The 21523-nt window shown below is 40.2% G+C and overlaps 2 protein-coding genes across 3 annotated transcripts in view; one reads left to right on the forward strand and one right to left on the reverse strand.

Annotated features, from left to right (window-relative positions):
- Positions 1-1401: 1401 nt before the first annotated feature.
- Positions 1402-4782, forward strand: abi3b (ABI family, member 3b). Its single transcript, XM_085415259.1, has 5 exons — positions 1402-1698; positions 1833-2000; positions 2183-2362; positions 2499-2566; positions 2940-4782. Exons 1-5 carry the CDS (start codon positions 1555-1557, stop codon positions 3310-3312), a joined length of 933 nt encoding a protein of 310 aa, XP_085271385.1. The 5' UTR covers positions 1402-1554; the 3' UTR covers positions 3313-4782.
- Positions 4783-11714: 6932 nt separating this feature from the next.
- The window catches only part of mpp2b (MAGUK p55 scaffold protein 2b), a 46674-nt gene continuing 36865 nt past the window's right edge, over positions 11715-21523 (reverse strand). Inside the window, exons 3-12 of one of the 2 annotated variants that reach the window (XM_085416016.1) lie at positions 20893-21045; positions 20506-20661; positions 19602-19829; positions 16608-16739; positions 16422-16524; positions 15332-15400; positions 15064-15225; positions 14722-14924; positions 14282-14410; positions 11715-13135 (exon numbers count right to left, since the gene is read on the reverse strand). In XM_085416016.1, the coding sequence (XP_085272142.1) occupies positions 12959-13135; positions 14282-14410; positions 14722-14924; positions 15064-15225; positions 15332-15400; positions 16422-16524; positions 16608-16739; positions 19602-19829; positions 20506-20661; positions 20893-21045 (1512 nt within the window). In that variant the 3' untranslated portion in view covers positions 11715-12958. The remainder of the gene's footprint in view (positions 13136-14281; positions 14411-14721; positions 14925-15063; positions 15226-15331; positions 15401-16421; positions 16525-16607; positions 16740-19601; positions 19830-20505; positions 20662-20892; positions 21046-21523) is intronic. The other variant, XM_085416017.1, reaches the window with a different exon arrangement.

Raw genomic sequence — 21523 nt, forward strand, 5'->3', positions numbered from 1 at the left:
ATCTCTGGGACAATTAATCATTTTAACTTCAGTACCGTAAATGTTTATAGTTCAATTTATAATCTCATGTGCTGTGAAAGACTGAAAAAAGCAGATGCCAGTTAAAATAATGATAAAGAAAGAATACATTTATTTTGCGATGGCTCCTACTTCAGGATAAAAGTGTGATTAGGGCTTGAAGCTGCATGGAACCACATCCAAAAGGGTTTCTAACTACGTCTGTCAGGGTCTCCTCACAAGACCTTAGCAGCAAGAAAGCTCGATTATCACAGAGCTGTTTTGTCAAATTAGAACCATCCCTGTGTTGGTGGCAGTAAAGCAAATGCTCCTGGTACAGACGCACCTTTCCACAGCCTCTTGATGTTTCTTGTTAACTGTAATTTTTTGTTTTTATTAACTCAGTAGCTGGTCTGCAGCTTTCCTCAATGAACTCCAGGGAACTGTATCAAGCGCCATGGTAGGTAATCGTGATTAAGATTCAAATACAGTCCAAATGTCAAACTCATGGTACCACTAGGGGAAAGTCAGGGGATTCTTATGATGCCTCTAGGGATCGTCTACAAATGTTAAAGCAGTGAATCCAGTAGTAGGAAATATTTCAAGTGACGTGTCAGAAATAATTTGAAGTGAATGGGTGATCAGAACAAGACAACATAAGGTTTTTACATATATCTTGCAGTATTATGATGATTCATACTCTCTCTCTTTACTGTTTAGATAAAAGGCTGTAATCAAACTCAAAATAACTGGAGTTAAGGTCAGTTCTTCTTGTGGTTTATCGCATGGCCCCAAAAAGGGCATAAGCATGTAAACCAACGCAAAGTTGTTGGAAACCTGGAGTCAGGGACTTGTGAACTTTTACCCAGAACTCAAAGAAGGATGTTGGGGAATTGAATGTGTTTATACAGGATATGTAAAACAATGCAATGTATTTAAACTTGGCGAAGCGTTTGGCAATTATGTAAGAACCTAATTACAAAAGTCATCATCTCTCTGGTTATACTTACCTGAATTTATCATTAAAAAAATACCTGCTTTCCACAGATTGCATCCAAACGTGTGGAGCGACGATCATCATCCTCACCCCCACCGTTGTTATCACTGCAGAGGGCAACCGCCGTCGACAGACCTTGAGTTATTTTATTTAGACTACACTGACCTCTAGTGGACTTAACGAATAATACAAGTGACTTTCATCCGGGCTCCTTAAAACCTGCAAAATTATTTTAAATTATTTTATCAAGCAAACTATGGGACGTGTAAAACATTAACCCCACCAAAAAATAAATGTAAAAAATGGTGTGTTTTTTTGTTTGTTTGTTTGTTTCTCGCGAGACAGATGTTGCTTAAGCAGTCCTAGTCGAGACCTCACTTGTCAGCCCTGCCCTGGGACCAGCTGCTCTAAATTCTGTACCCTGCAGTATTTTTCCGCGTTCCCCACCGACCTCACATTCCCCAGCCTCGGCTGCCTCTTTCCAGAAAACTTTTTCCATCTTCATCAGATACTAACAAGTACACTTAAAGGTTTTACGAGGCTTTTTTTCAGCGACACCCATGGGAGAAATGACGGAGGAAAAGAATTGTTCGGAACTTATTACTCAGATATTACAAGAGGCGCCGGCTGCCAGGAAGGACCTTGTTGATAACTGCAGCAACCTCCACCGAGTGGCAGATTACTGCGATAACAATTATGTTCAGGTGAGTAATGCCCCCACTCCCAAAAAAGGGCCACAAGGGCTATATAAACAAAACAGTTTTCATAGGTTTGCATGTTTAGATCTTTTATAATCATCATCATCATCTTCATTTTAATTAATTTTTAAACAATTCAGGCAGAAGATCAATCCAAGGCGGTTGAAGAGATCAAGGTTTTGGTGAACCAGTCGCTGGCCAGTGTGACCTATCAGATTAACAATGTGGCCAGCTCTGTGCTGAGACTGCTGGACTTACAGGCCAGGCAGATTAAAGACATGGAGTCCTCCATCAACCTGCTGTCACTGGTAAATAGCCATATATTTTTAGTACAGTGCTAGCTGCATGTATGTGAAACTGGTCATTTACAATGTAACATTTCTGCTTAAAGCCACAGAGTAACTTTGTCAGAGGTTCTCAGAGGAACAAGTGATGTGATTGAGAGTTTTTGCATCTTTCTGACTGAAGCTGTTTCTACTGTGCTTTGCAGGATGCAGCTATCCACTGTGAAAAGGTGGCCAGGAGAGAGATCGGTGTGTTCACTACCCCCAAAAATAAGACTTTTTCCAAGCCTATGACCCCACCAGCTTCAGGCAAGGAGCCTAAGGAAGCCTACTCAAGGGAGCCAATCTCGTACTTCACACTGGACAACATAGGACACAGTTTTCAGGTAAAGAAAAATCTGATAGGCTTGTCTTCCTTCTTATTAGATGAAAGCTTTATAGAAAAATCATCTCTGTTTTCCCGGTATGGTACATGTTATATGTGGAGAAGTTCTGTGGCCTTCATTTTTCTTCACTCCACAGGTCACTGAAGCGCCCAGAAAGAGAGCAGGAACTGCAGACAGCATACAGAGCGCTGCAGACACCTCTTTGTACGTAGACCCTTCCTCTTTGTGGCTAGTTTTTTATGGAAACACTGACATAATTGTTTTAATTAACACCCTTAACTTAATGAAAATTAACTATTATGATATGGAAAAAGGTGGTATGTTTGTGGGGTCGTTAGCACTGTCACATCACAGCAGTAATGTCCTGGGTTCACTGTGAGGTCCTGGGTGTGAGTGTGAGTGGTCTCTGTGAGCACCAGTGCACCAGCACTAGTCTCCTTCATGGTCATGAGTGGCGTTCATGTTTCCAACTTCTTCTAAATGTCTTTATTTCACAAATGTGGACTGTTCCATTATAAAACACAGTTTCGCTGTCAGGTTATCAGTAGTGCTCATGGTGTTTATGTCTTGTCTACAGCTCCAGTCACGGCATCGCTGTGCCACCACCCTCAGTCCCCACCAACAACAGCCTGCCTCCTCCTCCTCCGGCCTCTTCAGCCTGTTTGGACCCTGACCTGCCTGCTCCCCCGCCGCCTCCCTCTTTCTCCATGGACACTGACCTCCCCCCTCCGCCCACCTTCCCCTCGCTCACAGATCTCCCCCCGCCTCCCCCTTCACCTCCCCCTCCACCAGCTATAAGCCCGTCAAGCACCTTCCCGTCGCCACCTCGTCCCGTATCTGCAGGTTCCCCTCTTCCTCCTCCGCCTCCTCTTCTGTCAGCACCACATCTCAACACTGGCACCTCTGTTAATGTGCCGCCACCGCCGCCCCCACCTCCCCTAAGACTGTAACATTACAGTGTGTCTTGTACTTGGTAGAATAACTTCTCATATTACTTGCAGTTACTCAGACTGTAAACAAGGACGTGAGATCAACATTCATTTTGTTTCGTTTTTTAGCTTGAGAGCTTGCAGTGGTTTACGGCCTGTTGAATGGCAGTTCTGTTGGTACAGACAGCCGCTCTACAGATTCCTCCAACATGTCTCAACAACACCTCGACTGCATTCCTTAAAAACAAGCTGAAACAGGGATTCTTGCTCTCCCTTGTCTGCTTATCCCCCCCACCCCAAAATGTGATTTCCTTTCCTTATTACACCTGCATATTGTTACCTTTAATGGCAGTGGACTTTAGCCCAGCGCAGCTGTCAATATACTGTGTAGCAAGAGCATAACTGATGATAAGTTGCGTCAATAGCTCTAATCTAGGTGATTTCTGCTTCTTAAACAAGGCTGTACATTGATATAAGTCAACATTCTGCTTAACCTACATATAGCTGAAGGTAAGCTTTATTTTAAAAATGGAAATAATTTGATGAATCTATTAGTAATGGATTTTGTTTAGCGAGGCCCATATCACGAGGAGAAGCCACACTCAGCCTGTGTCATTACATGTCATTCAAAATGAAAAATAAATGTTTTGTAATTGTCCTCCACTTTGTTTGATCCAAATTTTGTTGAGGTTTAATTTTGTACCGAGGTGTGATATAAAGTGTGTTAGCAACAATTAAACGTTTGTGTTAAATGAAGTTTTAACGTAAATGTTGATTAGCTTTACCTTAAACAACCATCGCCAAGAGTTTATAATATGTGCTGTGACTAAGGTGTAATTCTCCTGTAACTAAATCAGTGTTTTTTATTTTAAATCATAATGTAATTATATCAAGCTTCAAATGCTTAAAGGTAGGAATAACAGAATAAAATAGGCGGGCAACAACTCAGGTTTTTACAGGAAACAAAGAAATTATGTGGTAAATAAATGTTACGGTAAATAAATGTATGTACTGCATAAGTAATTTAAAGTAGTGTAAAATTTCATTGTCATTTTGTGGAATAGCAAACACTATACTCACGCCTTATTTCATGGGGCGTTGAATTGCCTTTTTACATTTTTATTTAATACTCAATATGTTGATGTGCATGATGGATGTTCTCTAAGTCAGCTGTTCTTTTACATGCCTATGTGACCATATAATGATAGAGCCAAGTCATCACTGTTTAAACATAACTTTCTAAATACAGGAAATGAGTGCTTCCTGTACCCAGCTTTAAGTATTTGTAGGTAAATGTATTTCATTGTAATTTTAAGTAAAATACATTAAATTCCTTGTAGTTACAGGGAAATTATACCTTAAGTTGTAGGCCATATTATATAAAGTATTTCCAGGTTTCTTTTTTGTTGTAGTCTGACAGTAGAAGAAGATAAAAATCTACCTTTGAACCTCTCCTTAGTAACACTTAGATAGTGAACACCTGATTGCATAACATCCATAAAGAAGAGTTAAGTTCATAAAGTTAAAAATTAGATTGAAAATGTATTTATTTTTTGACAAGTGCTCTTTTTTCTTAAACCTTACTTAGGTTTAAAGAAAAATCTGATGGACTTTCTTATTTTTTTGTAAGTATTTCTTTCCAGGGCAAGATTGATACAAACACCTCATTTTATTAATGTTAGTTAATGATTACGTTGCCTTTCTCTTCCCAGGGTTCCTGGGTTGATTGTCCTCGTCCTTGTGTGCATATTTTGTTGCCTAACTTATAATAGAGAACCAGGACAATACTGCTCACCTAGTCACAATAATTCTCCCGCTGTGTACACGATCCCTATACTGGACGAGCAGCAGCGGGACGAGGAGGAAGTAATTCACATTTACGAACTGTATTTTCAGCCTCCTGTGTACAACTTAAGAAATGACAGTCCTCCTCCTCCATACATAGTAAGTATTCATGCATTTATGACGTCATGATGATGATGATGACAATGATGATGCTCATGTTGCTCACTGAGTCTATTCTTAATCCAGTAATAAGCACGCTCCTTCATCAAATGTGTCCTGTTTTTCAGCTTGAACCACCACCCTACATCAACCCACCTTCACCACCACCCTACATCAACCCACCACCCTGCCTCAACCAGTCACCAGCGCCGCCACCACCACTACCATCACTACCATCACTACTACTACCAGCACCACCACCCTACATCAGTTCACCATCATCACCCTAACTCAGCCCATAACCATTTATGCCTTCTTCCATCCTTTCCAAAATATGAGCATGTATGTGGTCATAAGTTTCATTCGGGACATTCGGTATCTGTTTTAGATTAAATGTTGTAATTCCACATTGTGGGAGAAAGAATCCTGTATTGACATAGTTCATTTCGAATTTGCTCAAATGCACTAATGCACTTACACGTAAAATATGTTTTGGTGAAAAGTTTTCTTGTAGTTTTTTTTTGTTTTTGCTGTTTAATTGTAATAATCCTGCTTCACAACAAATTCACATTTAAAAAAACTGACCTGATGTTTTTCAAAGGAAGACCAAGGATGACTGTTTAATTTATATACGTACATATATAAAAGTCAAGGCATTATGACAGAGCAATATTCACAGACAGCATCACAGTACTGAGAGTGTTTCTATTTGAGTTACACATCATCTTATTAAATGGACTGGAACTGAAGAGGACACAGCTTATTGTTGCAACCGTTAGGTTGTTGCCTCTCTAACTAACTTGACACCCTTGGACTAAACTTCAGCCCGAAGCCCTGGAATAATGCACTTAAACCTAGTGTCTCACTGTGTTATGGAGCACTGTCTCTTCCCCTTGTTTGTTCTGTTTATTTTATTTATTTATTTCTTTTGGGGGGGGGGGGGGGTTGTTTTGCTTTGTTTTATTTTATTTTACTTATCTATATATAATTTTTTTTTCTGGAATAATATCTGAATGATCTACATGGGAGAGTATGTGTAACTATATCTATGTGTTTCCCCAACACTGTTCATACACGATGTACATACATTATTATACACTCAATTCTTTTTATTAATTTCCTCCTCTATTTTATTTGAAGTCTGTCTTCCTGTTGGTTAAAATGTTGTTGGAAAAGCAATAAATAAATCTTTGAGAAAAAAAAACACATCATCTTAATAATTAAGTTAATAATTATCTTATTAACAGCTGACATGGCTCCACCTTTGTACCTGACGTTCAGCTTTAAATACAGTGATATTTAATACACATTCTTTGTTCTATCAGGGTGTACAGTGGTTTAAATGTTTCTGACTAATTTTAAGCTTTTTGTTTCTGATGGTGATCACTTTGCTCTCCACTCAGCAGTAATTTATCAGGTTACTCAGGGGTCTACAGTCGAATAAGTCCTACATGTTACGACCAAGCAAATTTAGACAGAGACAAAACAGCTCCCATTAAAAAATGCACAACAAACTCATGCATTTACGTTATTATTATTATTATTATTATTATCTAGAATGAGATATTCTCAGAATATGTGAAATATTTCCCTAATTTATATTTTTAGTTAAAATAATTTTTTTTGGTCTTCAAGCTTTTGTATTTTTTCAATATTGTGCATTTGAGTGATGCACTTTGTTACTCTTGGATAGTATTTTACAATTTTTATTATCATTATTGTGATTACATTTCTTTATAAGCAGGAGCTGTCTCTAAAGCCAGAGATTTTAGCGCGGCACCACTAACTGTCATTCTACTGCTGAGCGAGGTTTATGTTGTTCACATCACTGATTTCTGGTTAATGGGGTTTTTAAACATCTGTTGCTCCCCCAGAAAATTTTGAATGTCACTTCCTAGATGACATATTTAAGATAAATGGCTCCTGTTCATCTGCCACGACGGGCCATCACTTGGTATGTCACAGTCCACATCTCTTACATTTAATAGTTCAACCGCCACAAGAAAAAGGGATTAAAAGAAAACCAGATAATGTCATTTAACAGGTGTTAACATGTAAACACTACAAATAAAACTAATATATTCCAACAGAGGGATTGGGCAATCAGTCTGGCAAGGATATTGGTCAGTTACAATTTTCAGGTATTTCAATCATCTAAATATTTTGAGTGCTTCCAAATTTGTAAATATCACATATCTACAAAAAAATTGTTTTTTAGACTCTTTTAAGTGATAAGACATGGAGGACTCAAAGTATTACAGACTCACCTGTTCATGTGTGGGTTTTTTGGCGTTAGAATGATATTAGTAAATGGTAAACATCATCTATGCAAACAGAATTTTCCTCTCAATACTGCAAAATGTATTGTGTTAGAAGTAACAGTCTTTCTAACATTTATTTATTTATTTATTTATTGCATAAAAATGATGAGAAACCATAAATTAATTGTATGAGGATATCTTAGATTATCTGTGATAGCTATGTGAAGGGAAACACTATGACCACGATGCATTGCACCATTAAAAATATGTATTCCTGTATAAGATATGACAGGTTTATAAATGGCGGTTAAAAGCTTTAATTTACAATGGTTTTATTCAGTCCTGTGTTGCTGTGTCTTTAAGAAAGACCATATTGCAGTAAAAGCTCTTCACACTGCGCCTCCCTAAGTGACATATTATCTTTTATAACAAGCGACAGGTCATGACACTTTCTGTATGTTTGCATTTTGAAATACGGTAAGCTCATGCTACTATAATATTAGAATGAGGCTTAAAATCAAGTTTTCATATTGGTGTGTCATATGTAAAAATTCTGTAAAATCAACTTTGTTTTTATTTTTTTTTACCTACAGTTGTACTAAGTGTCATTTTTATGGGATGACAGGTGCGATCTGTTAAAACTCAGTGCAGCACAAAGGGAGATACTGTCTGCTTCTTCTATAGGCTGCTGACAAACACATCAATAATAGAGTGACTACAGGTAGACCTTCAACTTAAAGTCAGTACTTCAAGTCTCATATAGTAACTGTTCCTATATGCTCACATAAAGCATTATGTAAAGGGAGACACATCATTACGTTATGATGCTATGCTTTTTGTTAGCTTTATCTCTATGATTTATGTTAGGAAGACCTTCCTATTGTTTTATTATCATGTAGAGTAGCACGGACATTATACATTTTTTTATTTATGTATTTCTTTTACCAAGTAAATACAGATTAAATCATGAATGATTGTCATTTCAAGGATTTATCACAGTTAATGAAAGTCTGTATTTGACATGAGTGGATTGTGGTGTGGAGCTTTTTTCATTTACTATGTGTTTATACATCTCCATCCATCCATCCATTCGCTTCCGCTTATCCTTTTCAGGGTCGCGGGGGGCGCTGGAGCCTATCCCAGCTGTCATAGGGCGAGAGGCAGGGTACACCCTGGACAGGTCGCCAGTCTGTCGCAGGGCCAACACACAGGGACAGACAACCATTCGCACTCACATTCATTCGAACATTCACACCTAGTGACAATTTGGATTATCCAATTAACCTATCCCCACAAGCTGCATGTCTTTGGACGGTGGGAGGAAGCCGGAGTACCCGGAGGGAACCCACGCAAACACGGGGAGAACATGCAAACTCCACACAGAAAGACCCCGGCCTGATGTTGGAATTGAACTCAGGACCTTCTTGCTGTGCGGCAACAGTGCTAACCACCGTGCCACCGTGCTGCCTGACATTATTTGTATTTTGTTTTTACATCATGTTAATTTCTCTACAGCTATTTTTTTTAATAATAATTTTGTCATAACCTGAGGTCAAATTGAAGTAACTACTGAGAGAACTAAAGTGTTTTTTTGGTTTTCTTTGCATGGTGGCTTAGAGTTTATACATCTCTTTCCATTTAATTATTATTATTAATCTCTGGCTCTCTTCCACGGCGTGTCTTTGTCCTGTCTGCCTCACCCCAACCCGTTGCGATAGATGGCCCTCCCTAAGCGTGGGTCATCTGGAGGTTTCATCCTGTTAAAAGGAAATTTTTCCTTCCCACTGTCTCCAAAATGCTTAGTTATAGGGAGTCATATGATTGTTGGGGTTTTCTCTGGTTCACTTTGCAAAGTAAAGTGCCTCGAGGCAACTGTTGTTGGGTTTTGTCGCTAATATTGAATTGAATTCAGTAAGAAGCACGGAGAAGCAGTAAGTCTTTTCCTGCACTGGATGTCTTTAAAAGGCTTTCTTTTTTCTTGCAGTAATGCCTGCAGATGGACCCAATTCCAGCAATGACTGAGGCGGTGAATATCCTTCAATATATGTGAGTTGTTTTGTTTTGTCAAGATAAAATCTCTATAAACAAAGGGGATTGCCGATTATTAAATCTTAAAATGGTATGAATGTGTTCCCAGGTTCCCAGTCTTAGTCCTTGCCGTAGCTGGTATACTATTCTGCTTCTATATCCATGCAAAAAAGAAAAGAGCAGAATTTAATGTCACCATACCGATGCAAGATGACACCAATTCTTCATCACCCATTTCTTTGCCGGCGGATCAGGCAGAAGTGGACACACGTTATGATCCTCCTCGCTACAGCACAGTGGATTTCCCACCACCATACTCACTGGTGCGTGACCAAATTCTATAGCTAGGTTCTGATTCACATTGCACATAGATTTGAGCTACGAGCCTAAAGGATGGATCTGTCTCCAGTGGTGAAACCTGGTAAAAAGTAACAGACAGAACTAGAGTTCCATTATTAAGCCTGTGTAGATTCACACAGACTACTAATGGTAGTCTTGAGTGACTAAAAAGAAAGAAACTGGGCTTCTTTTCTTTGATTTGTGAAGACATTTCACCTTTCATCCAAGAGGCTTCTTCAGTTCTAAAACAGCAGATGGAGTATTTACTCTCTAGTGGGGTGTGTCTCCTTGGAGGTGGCCTGGGAGGTTGTTGACCTACTATTAATCATCTGAGTCGTTACGATGCAAAACAAAGTATATATGACCCTAACGACTCAGATGATTAATCATGGCTCAATGACCCCCAGGGCTACCTCCAAGGTTAAATACCTGGGACTCTCCATTAGTTGTTTGAGTTAGCCTTTTCACAAACCAAAAAGAAGTCCACTTGCCTTCTTTCCAAACTTTCAAGGCATCCCACCATCCCAAGATGCCACCATTACAAGTGAATGTGAATGTTTTCCCACCTATATGTTTCCCTTATCAAATGCAAAGTAGAAGCATGTGGGAACCAAAAAAAATTATGCAGCAAATGGCAGACCATATAAAGTTTAGGAGGTTGCTGAATGCTGAGGCACATGATGAAATTGAGCTTAATGGCATGGATGACCATGGCTGAGATGTAATATCTAGGTGCCCCATTACTTTGTTCATATAGTGCATGTAAGCCTTTGTGGTGCACATCTATGTGATGGATATGCCCGCATGAGCAAATGATAAATGAAAAAAACAAACAGATTTGTCCTACAGAGATTTGAATTGCAGAAAAAATAAATTAATGAAATGATTAAATTCCAGCCCGCATTATCTTGAAAGGACCGCAATGTCTTCAAGAGAAAAAACACTTTTCACACAGCACTGGTTATTAATTTCAAACCTACAAACTAGTAAGAAAACCAACATAATTTTTATCTTTATTTTGAAAACACAAAGCTTTTCCAGTTAGCTTAGCCTTAGCACAAAGACTGCAGGGAAAACAGTCTGAGTCTGGCAAAATAAAGCAATAAGGCTCATTTAGCAGTTGCTGTTAAACTCACCAGTGAACCGCTGGTTTATTTATGTTGGCTTAATCACTGCAAAAACTAAAACATAAAACAAGCTTGTGTACAGAACTGCTTCTTGGCTGCACACAATCGTTTCCCATTTCCAGATGTTTCCAGTGATTGAACTAATCTAAAGCTTACTGAGTGTTGGGAAAAGCTGGGAAAAAGCTTTACAGGCAATGCAATTAAACACTGTGCCATAAATTCAAACTGAACTGTGTACGGACAGTCTAACTTTGAACTCTACTTTCCTACAGTTTGATCCCAGGCTCATAGGTGTCTGCCCAAGTAGCCCACCGCCTGCCTATGACATGTATCCAATAATGCTGCCTCTGGCACCTCATTACTGGACAACACCAACTGGACATCAACAACCAACCCCATCATCCTCGGGCAATAATTCTGCTCACCCAAATCCTCAGAGGTCACACAGATTACACTCGACTTGAACTGTCAACAACAGCAGAATGTATTATGTCTCATATATGCATTTAAAACAGTGTTGTTTTCTCTTTTATTGAATATAACTTGAAGTTTAAAAATGATTATGCACTATGCATATTCTCTATTTCAATTTTTAATAGTCGTTACAGGAAGATTCAGACTACAGTGTAGTAGATCCCTGGTAGAACCATAAAAGCACCATGTATTTCTATATGTTGCATTATATACTCTTTATTACAATACAGTACGTACAGGTTGAAGGAAAAATAACATAAACAATGAATACGTTGCCAGAATTTTTTTTTAATTTTCTGCGTAACATGTACAGTGATAGAAGTGAAATGTTACATGATGAAAAAATATAGCGTTTCCTTGGCTTTTCAACCATGTTAAGGCAAAAGTAAGCATTAAATCGAAGCCACTGATAAATATTTTTACTGTTTGTACATCAAAATAACAAAAAAACTTCCATCAACTAGCCAACCAGCAATGTTAGGTTACACGTTCGCCTTCATTACACAATCAGTGCATACTGTAGGCTACTTCGTCAGGTATTTTTCTTTCTTTTTCTTAATAGAGCTTAAGTGTTCTCAGTGCTACAAATACAAGTCCGACAGAATCAAGCAGACAGAAGTGACACGCTGTGATCCACTGGCTGGATCCTTTAACTGTCAAACAAACTAGAGCTTTACCAGCACGGGACAGGAAATGTTCAACGTATTCAACATTGAAAAGCAAATAAAACAAACTGAGACTTCAGGAATACTGCAGAAGGTCTCACTCTGTTTCTGTATACATATACATATATATATATATGAGAGTGTGTGTGTGCACATTAGGGTATCTCGTGTGTATTGCATGTATCTTCAAAATGATCTATTGCTGTTCAGTTTTCAAATCTGTGGACACAAACGAGATTACGCACAGTTCTGAACACATACAATCATACTGTATGATCAAATAAAATATAGAGAATTTGATACAAATATGACATTTGGTATCTTTTATCCTTAACCAATCTGTCCTACCGATCCAATGTAAACATTACACTACATAAAGTATTTAAGATTCAAAGGCTAAAACGTTAAATGTCCTTCAAGGAAAACCTCCAACATAGCACTGTTACTTGCAAAACATATGGATTACTCTAAGTCTATATCCACATTTATGATAACACACGCACACTCACTCGCACTATTGCACTGAACCTCATAATTACCTCTAAGTCCTTCTTTACAAACATCAATAGAGCTTTATTCCAGTTCTGACAAATAAAGTACAACTTGACCTTAGGCTCAACAGAGGAACACTAACTTTGTACAAAAAACAATGCTCTACATGAGGCTGGTCTTCTGCAGTGTATCCGCTTCTTCACCACACGCCTCTGCCACCAATAGCTGCATGTGGAAACAACCCACCCCACCCCCCCTCTGGAGCTACCAGTGATGTATCGTCCCTCAACCTTTGGCCTGTGACCTTGGCACCTTGCTGGCGAGCTCTCGGTGACTATCAGAAAACCCAGCTGACAGGCACCCACTGGTGCTCTGTCGACAGTTTCTCCAGCGCAAGCCGTAGACTTCGGAACGCCGCCTCCAGGCCGTCGTTTATGATGCAAAGGTCAAAGTAATGTCCATAGGCTCTCTTGATGCGCTCACTCTCATCCACCGTCCTCTTTAGTTCTGAGTCCTGAAAGGAGTGTGTCAGGGAGAAGTGCTTTAAGGACAGAATTGTAAACACTGTTAAAGCTACTGACACCAAGGGAGTGGACATAATGTTAAGAAACCAGAGAACTTTCACGACCCACAGCGAGCAAATCCAATATATATTTTTCAAACTGCAAAAATCCATGCAACAACAAGTCATGGTCATAAAGTTTTTACAACTCTACCTGATTCAAGTCAATTTGATCGGTTTCTCCTTAAAGGTCACCTCTTTGGGCTGCTTCCAGCGAGGTTTCTATTTCTAAAGTGCTCTCTGGAAATCATGCTACGACCTTTTCCCCATTTTGGTGTGTGATGCAGGTGTGTCCAAACAGCTACTTTTCAACTAAAATTTTATTTTGTCAGAGCAGACAGTCACAAGAGTCTCAATCTGGTGAGTAGAGTGGGCAATGACCAATGATTGTGAAGAAAACTCCTGCTGTGTGAACAGTGTGAACCACAGTTTCTGCTGCATGTCCTGCTTCAGATACTTCCTCTGCACTGATGACCTGACCCTGGAGGACAAATGTGCTCGCACAAAATGACAAGTGTCCTTGGTGTGTTTCTCCTGACCTCAGGCAACCTGCCTTCAGGCTCGGACACTCAATCGAAGACTGAGGTTTGAGATATGATCTCTGTTAACATGAAGGATTCATTTGATACAGAGTGTGATGTTTGCTTTCTGAACAAATTATAGGTCCAAAGTGAAATTGCAGCACACACAGTTCAAATGTTTAGAACCTGTCAGGACTTCAGGTGAGCAATTTAAATATACCAGCGGCAGTGGAAGCGAGTGCACCAAAGGAGCACATAAAGAAAGCATTAAAGTCAGTTTAAATAAGAAATAACTTAACTAAATAAATAATAACATGTGTTTTGGGGTGGAAATGTGCAAAGACTTTTGCTACAAGTTTAAATATATATTTCTACATTGCGCAAAAAATTACCGGAACACATCAAATGTTTTGGTTCAGATGTTGTCAGATCTTGAATGCTCCACCAGAGTAACTGATATGAGCTGTTTCCAGCAACACAGGGGTCGCATCAAACCATAGAGCCAACAGCTACATCTCATTTGTTACTGTGGGCCTCTAATGATCTTGGTAGAGAACGAATGAAAGCACAGACTTACTGTTAACTGTTTTGTGACAACTCCTGACTCAATTGCCGACCTATTCATAGCTTTGAGGACCTCAAAGTCTGGGGCTTCGATGAACACAACGTAGGGCAGGAATTCAGATGTCCGCAGGACTTTAATAGCCTTAAGAGAAAAGCAGAAACAGTACAGATGTTTTACAATCACTGCATCCCTTTGCCGCAAATGAGCAAAAACACTCAAACAAATCCAATAGAAAAGCTAAGAATCCCATTAAAAAAACACCTGCAGCGTCTTCCTCTGACTTAGTTAATAAGATGTGTAAAAATAATTATCTGAGTGGATGCAGATCATTAAGAGATCCTCTTGGATAAACATTGATGAAAAGACTGAAAGCAATTCAGCAGCCACAAGCTGTTCTATCCTGGAGAAATTAAAGTGTAACCAAATAAAGAAGGTAAAGCTGTTTCCTCTACCTGTGGGTTAACATCCAGGATGCAGATCTTTCCTGTTTCTATCACATCGTGTATGGAGCTGATCTTTGTGCCATACAGGTTCCCGTCATACTCGCCGTGCTCCAGGAAACGCCCGTTTTTGATGTCACATTCCATTTCGCTGCGGCTCATAAAGGAGTACATCTGGCCATCTCTCTCATCCACCTTTGGTTTTCTAGAGGTGACTGGGTCATTGCAATAAACAGAAACATCTTGGGTTTTTTTTAAACTGATCTGCACTAAAGGTTCAACTTCAGCTACAACAAAAACCTGCTTGTGCTTTTACTGGTGAGTATGGCGTCGTGTGATGATAGCTTTACTCACAGGGGATTGTGGTGCCATAGCGTTGGGGATCTGACACCAGCAGTTTGTTCTTCAGGCTACGACGGCCGACACCCTGAGCTCCGATCAGAACCAGAGTCTTCCTCCTGAAGGGCGGGACTTTGGCAACCTCCTCGTAGATCCGCAACTCATGACGATCAAATTCTGATCAGGAAGTAATAATAAGTCAAACTGAGACAAGAAAAAATAAAATAAAATAAAAAAATCACAAGGTAGTGGATCATTTTGCCCAAAGCTCATATAAAGTTACCTGCATTCTTGGTGGTCAAATACATCATCTTTTTCTTCTTCTTACCCACCACTCCTGCACAAAGAGGACCTGAGACAGAGCAGAGAGAAAAGCAACATCAAACCTTCAACCACTTAACAAAATACTTCTGAAAACACTCCAAGAGCTGATGAAAATGTAAAGCATGGGAGGGTTTTACAGAGACCACTAGATGGCACTGTGCGCCAATGCTAATTAGTTGCATACAACCAATCTGCTGCCAGGGACACCTGTGACTGCACGATCTGCTGACCGTCTGTGCGGCAGATTATTTGGCATAGGAGAGAGTATCTTCTAAAAGGAAAGTAATACTTGGAATCACGAGTACTCATATACTCAGTACTATCCTGATGACAAATTTACCTTGTCAAAGTAGGGCAAAAAATAATTGTGACTTTGTTCTGAACAGCTATAGTTCTAATTATTAAATATTGTGTCCCAACTATATAGATCAGTGGATAAACATTATTGTATCAATTTCCAAATGTTTCATTCTCTCTCTGCTGGTGTATGTGGAAAACATGCTGATAGACAGCTGTGTCCTTCCTGAGCTCCAAGGGCAGTACAGTTGGACTGTCATCTTCCTCTCCTCTACAAGTGAAGGGTATGCAGCTGGCTATGACTCACCACCTGTTTTGTTGCAACTGAGCAGAGCAGAGCAGTCAAATCTAAAGAAACACGGCCTCTTTTCACGCCACGTCTCATGAGAGGAGAGATCATTATTGATCAGATTTTACGGACCGTTGTCTTATCACCGCTCCTCAATCAAGCCTTCTTGTCGAGGAGGGGTAGCGCTTGAATGTCAGACCCTGCAGCTTAATAACCAACAGATTGGATCAGGCCACCTGAGTCACTCCGATGCTCATTACCAGATCAGCGCTCTCTGACTGAGGAGCAGACTGAAGAGGTGAGAGGAGGATGAGCGAACAGCGCCAGATGAAGCACTTGTATGATATGGAGAGGAACAGATGTTGGCTTTGTTGCCGGGGTGTTTGTGCAGTGAGGAGCCTGTATCGAATCTGCATAATGAGAAGCGCTTCTCTGCTCTGCTGCATACCGCTAATAGGTGTACCTGTAGTAGCGAGCTCCAGATCTCTCTTCACAAAAGCCTTCCTCTTCTCCTCAAGTAGCTGGCTTGGAATTAGACCTGCGCTGCCACCTTCTATATGACAGGCCTACGAAGGGGAAACGCACATGAAGCGGCTAACAAATTGAAACATCTTATGTGACTAAAATACGCACATGTGGCTGTACTAACCTGCCACCAGTTGAGGTCCTCCTGGTTAAAGATCTGCAGAATGTCCCCACTGTTGAAGCTAAGCCCCGCCTCCTTACATGGAATCAGGTTATCATGAGACGGGTCGTAATCAAAGTGACACTTCACAAAGGCCTGAATGAATAATTACATTAGAGAGAGGGAACATGTCAGTCAAACCTTTTACACCGAATATAGAATCGTGATGCTTCCTGTGTGTACACGTGATCGGCTTAGATGGTCTGGATGACCGACTGTCCATCAATATGAAACAGCCCTAGCCCATGTAAAGCCTTCCCTATCTCCCAGCTCGCTCTTCCGACAGCTCAAGCCTGCAGGATTCAGCTCATAAACCAAACCATCTATCCCAACCCCCACTGATAGGACAAGGAGTCGATGGACTGAGACAAAAAAACAAAACAAAAAAAAAAACATGGAGAAAAAGAGGGAGAGAGAAATAAAGAGAGAGCCAAAATCTGTAGCCATGGCAACCATCCCCTCCTCCCCCCTCTGCGCTTGACGTCGTCTCTTTTCTGAACTGATGCATGAACATAAAATGGGCTTTGCCATCCTGTACCGTACTGCCTTTGCGTGCGTGCGTCCTTCCCTCTGTAAGGACACGACAGACAGACGGACAAACGCATATTCTCCTTTAGCCAAAGCGAGCTGTCAGTTGAGTTTAGTCGCCAGCGTTACAACCAAGCTCCAGGCCTGGACAGCTGGATTACACTGAGACTTCTGGGTACAACTCTAATCGTAGCATCGACACCACATACGCTGTGCGTCCACCTACACAGCTCTTAACTGTGCGAGCACAACCAATCATTCTTTAATGTCTCCTGCGCACAGATTTCTCTTAAGTATTTAAGTAGGGCAGCTTTCATAGAAAAAAGGAAAACTAAACCCTCAACAAAGCGAAGGCTTTTAGACCATAATGTATGCCAGAGATATGTATTCTTACAAAGAAATCTGCATCTTTTGAAATCCATGAAGAGCTATACCTGAGGATAGACTCTTCTGAGGTGCTGAATGGAAAGGAGGTGATTTCTCTTATACATGAAGGCCCTCTTTCAGCAATTTTGCCAGACTGAACGCTGTCTTTTGGTGCAGGGTGCTATCATCCTAATGTGTGAAATACTTCTGTTCTGTAAGGTTCTGCTACCATCGTAAAGATACGCACAAGGTGTCTTTTGAAGTCAGTGCCTTGACACATTAGAGTGTATAAGGGAGGGATGGTGATTTGTTGGCCGTAGTCTTTTCAAGGAGTTTGTTTTGTTTTGCTTTTACTCCCTGCTGTTTTGTTTACTTTCATGTTCAGCTGCTGGTCTGGTTTTTACACCAAAACTAATGAGGTTAGGTTTAGAAACAGATCGTGGTTCTGGAATAAAACACACCCCTGGAATTAAACTTACCTAATGAGTTTAATTCACAGACAGTATAAAAGACAGGCACTGGTTTCTGAAGTCATAGAGTTGAGTGTTTCAGACATCACCATGTTGGTTTATGCTATCTGTGGTTTAAACGTGATACTATTGGTCCTTTACAAATGTGCATGTGTGAAGATGAGAGTGAGAAACCCGTCTTAGTGTGACAGTAACCTGATGCACGCACTGAGGCCAAAGCATCGCTTGTATTTGATTAATTAAATCCCGGAATTAAGAAATAGACAGAAATAGACATTTTTTTCACACAAATCTAGTCAGAAACAGGTGTCTTAAAATTTTGTCCTCATGATATATCTTTTTCCTCAGGAGGAAAATTAAACCAAAGATATTAAAGTTTATTCTGTCATGCATGTCTGAACCAATAAATTAGGAGATCGTAAGCTTTGTAAAATCACAGCTTTCTTCACACTAAAGGACTATAAAAATACATTTCTAGTAGGTGGTTAACACAAAAACAGTTTAACTGCAAACTATCTTTATAGTATAATCTCATATATAAGCTGGATTTTTTTTCACCTATACAAATACAGGCCGTTTACCATTTACCATTCTTTTCTTATAAACGATGTTCTTGTATATGTTGGTTAGACATAAAGAATTTATTTAGTCCAGCTTCTCAAGATTCACTGCATTTTTCCTCTTCGCAGAGGCCAATCAGTAGCAGTGTTGTGTACACTGCATCCTCTCATCCTTGCATCCTATTGGCAAAAATTTACCAGGCAAGATAACCTTTCAATTTCCCCTCAATACTAAACTCGGTGAGCGGGTTTCAGTTTGATCAGAGTCTGATTCTTAGAAAGCTAATGCTCATCAGCTAACATAACCAGAGGAGAGCACTGACATCAACTAATAACTAAGCACTACACCAAGCAATTTCCTGCAAACATTTGATAGTCAATCAACTGTGGCATCTGAAATAATGAAAAAAAAGGCAAACATATGAAGGGGATCCTCTGCGTTATAAGCTGCCTGTGAGATCTTTCTCTAGCTTGCTCATGACGATTTCAATTACAGATCCATTATGCATGGGTGCAGGAAAACTGCTCTGCATTTGGATAAGTGACAAAGCTGTAATGCACATATTAAAGCTAAATAGCCAGTGTTATCTAAAAAGTCCCATTATGGTATTACATAATGATTACATAATGATTCCTGGCACAGCGTGCAAGGTTATAGATAGCAGGGTGGATGCCAGGGAGGACATTAAGTGGTGCTTACTGATGAAAATGACTGTATACTTTTAAATCAATTGAATCTTTTTATGCAATATTTATTCCACAATGTATTCTACTTTAACAAAAACAGAAGCTTAAATGTGGAAGATCAAAGCATTTCGAGCACAGAAAGTTCCATTAAAGTGTCCTTTTTATATTTATTTCCAGCTCCAGTTTGTGCCATTTAGGTATTTTGGGGATCTTTCATGTGTGATCAAAGAGCAACAGCTATGATGCAGCAGAGTTTGCAGAACAAGTTTTAACTGCACAGATTTAACTTGATTTGAAGCAAAGCTTGAATCGGGTTTGCTTTGTAAACACTCCTAAAAATGACCGACCTGTCTAGGTGTGTGCGGCTCCTGGTAGCTGGGCAGGATCTTCAGTACAACGCTGCCGCTTGCGTCCTTCAGCATTTCCTGGAGGACTTTGGGGTCGTTGCCGACCTCTTTGCCGTTCACCTCCTTGATGATGTCGCCAACATGAAGCAGACCTTGCTGGTCAATCATGCCACCGTGGAGGATCCTGGCAATCACCAGCTCGCCGCTCTCTACTCGAAAAGTCACTCCCTGTGCACATGTACAGAGTCTCAGTGTAATAATTATTTTTCATGCGGGCTAACTAGAGAAGGAGACCCAGGGGGACAGCCTGGCAATGTCCTCCACTGTAAAGTGGTTTAAGAGACGAGTGGGGGTGAATGTTTAATTTAATTGTGAGGGATGAAGCCAATGGTAAAATCACTTGAGCTGAAATTAGGAAGCCAACAGATGCAAACATATCTACTGTTATATTAGAAAGACATTTAGGCTTAAAGAGATATATTTCAGGCTTCTTGCTTTAACATTGAATCACTATTATTGCACCTTATTTTTCTTTTTTATCTTAAACTAATGTCTCGTCACCTCTGACCCGTGATTGGTTGATCCGAGAAAGATGGCAGAGAGTTTGTGTGCAGAAAGTGAGACAATAGGGCATCTGGCAAAGTTATCATCAAATTATCCGTATGTGCCTGCTCACCGTGGACATAAATCACACTAATTTAGCGCTACAATGCCGCATAAATCTGACTTTTGTCTCTTTTTAACAATGGTAGAGAAAAATCTCATTATACTGAGTGCATATGCTCCACCCAAAGCATAAATCCTCCACTTCTCTGGGGTGTTTTATCTGCTTACAGTTTATAGTCAGGCTCAATCCAGCCTTAATGATTACACTTTGCAGGTTTTCTTTACTGAGCAGACTTACCAGGTGCTCACCAGACACCTTACGGATGCCGACCATCCTGACTGCGTCTGGAGGAACCGGCTGGTTGTTGAGGGCTGCGTCCATGAATGAACAGGGGCTCGGTGGTGGAGTCTCATAGTTTTTGGATGCCACAGAATCATGAGTCTCCAGGAGGGACTGTGAACATACCGACAGGTGATGTAATCACACATGAAGACGTAATACACATTACATAAACTGCAAAAAATTATCTCGTCTTGCTCTCATCAGTGAGGCTCTGCCATCAGAGCAACAAAGTACTGCAGCTCCAGTAAGGGAAATCATGTTTCACGAAGCTTAAAAAGCTAGACAAGTGCTGGTTTATTCAAATTAAAATTTGATGTGAGGGATGTGTCGTGTTTTCCAGACCTGGAAGTGGGGTTCCTTCAGGATGCGAACAAGTTCATCAGCTGCCTGGTTTCTGTTCGCGAGCGGGCTCAGCTCTTTGAGGATGTCCTGGACCAGCTCCACATTGTTCTCACGCACAGCTTCAAGCTTGGGTTCCTCAAATCGCTCATGAGCCTAGGATTCGATTAATATAAGACAGATGTTACTCCAGGCTATCCTTCCAATCTCAGTCCATTACCTGTCTCTCCTATTACGTGTTGTGTGTATTTTCCACTGATGGAGCAAAACTACACAATCTCCTACTTTATTTTATTTTTAATGAGTGCAGCAAAGTAGCTTGTCAAGTTACAACAAATTTAGCAAAGCAGAAGTAGCAAAGAGCACAATAGCAAACAAAACAAAACCAAGTAACCTCAATCCAAGCTCCTGCAGAGACAAGCGCACAGCCTGTGTTCATAAATGGTGACTTGATGATACAAAAATAAAAATAAATAACTACAGGCACCAAGTTGAGCAGAAACATGTACCCTGCAGGTTTTTCAAGGTATGATGTGAGACATCAATATTTCAGGGAGCATTCATTTTTCACTTTCCGCTCCCCTGCTGCTAAAGATAGACGTACACAAGGTCTCCACACCTCTGGCTCTGAGTG

The sequence above is a fragment of the Rhamphochromis longiceps genome, linkage group LG8 (genome assembly GCF_057381845.1).
Source record: "Rhamphochromis longiceps isolate RC_006_pf linkage group LG8, R_longiceps_female_GT1.1, whole genome shotgun sequence".
NCBI lineage: Eukaryota > Metazoa > Chordata > Actinopteri > Cichliformes > Cichlidae > Rhamphochromis > Rhamphochromis longiceps.

What these genes read in the sequence shown, in the direction of transcription:
- abi3b (XM_085415259.1), top strand. Translation starts at nt 1,555, where the DNA reads ATGGGAGAAATGACGGAGGAAAAGAATTGTTCGGAACTTATTACTCAG. An exon ending in CCATCAACCTGCTGTCACTG is followed by an intron (nt 2,001 to 2,182) that starts GTAAATAGCCAT and finishes TGTGCTTTGCAG; the next exon opens with GATGCAGCTATCCACTGTGA. An exon ending in ACATAGGACACAGTTTTCAG is followed by an intron (nt 2,363 to 2,498) that starts GTAAAGAAAAAT and finishes TTCACTCCACAG; the next exon opens with GTCACTGAAGCGCCCAGAAA.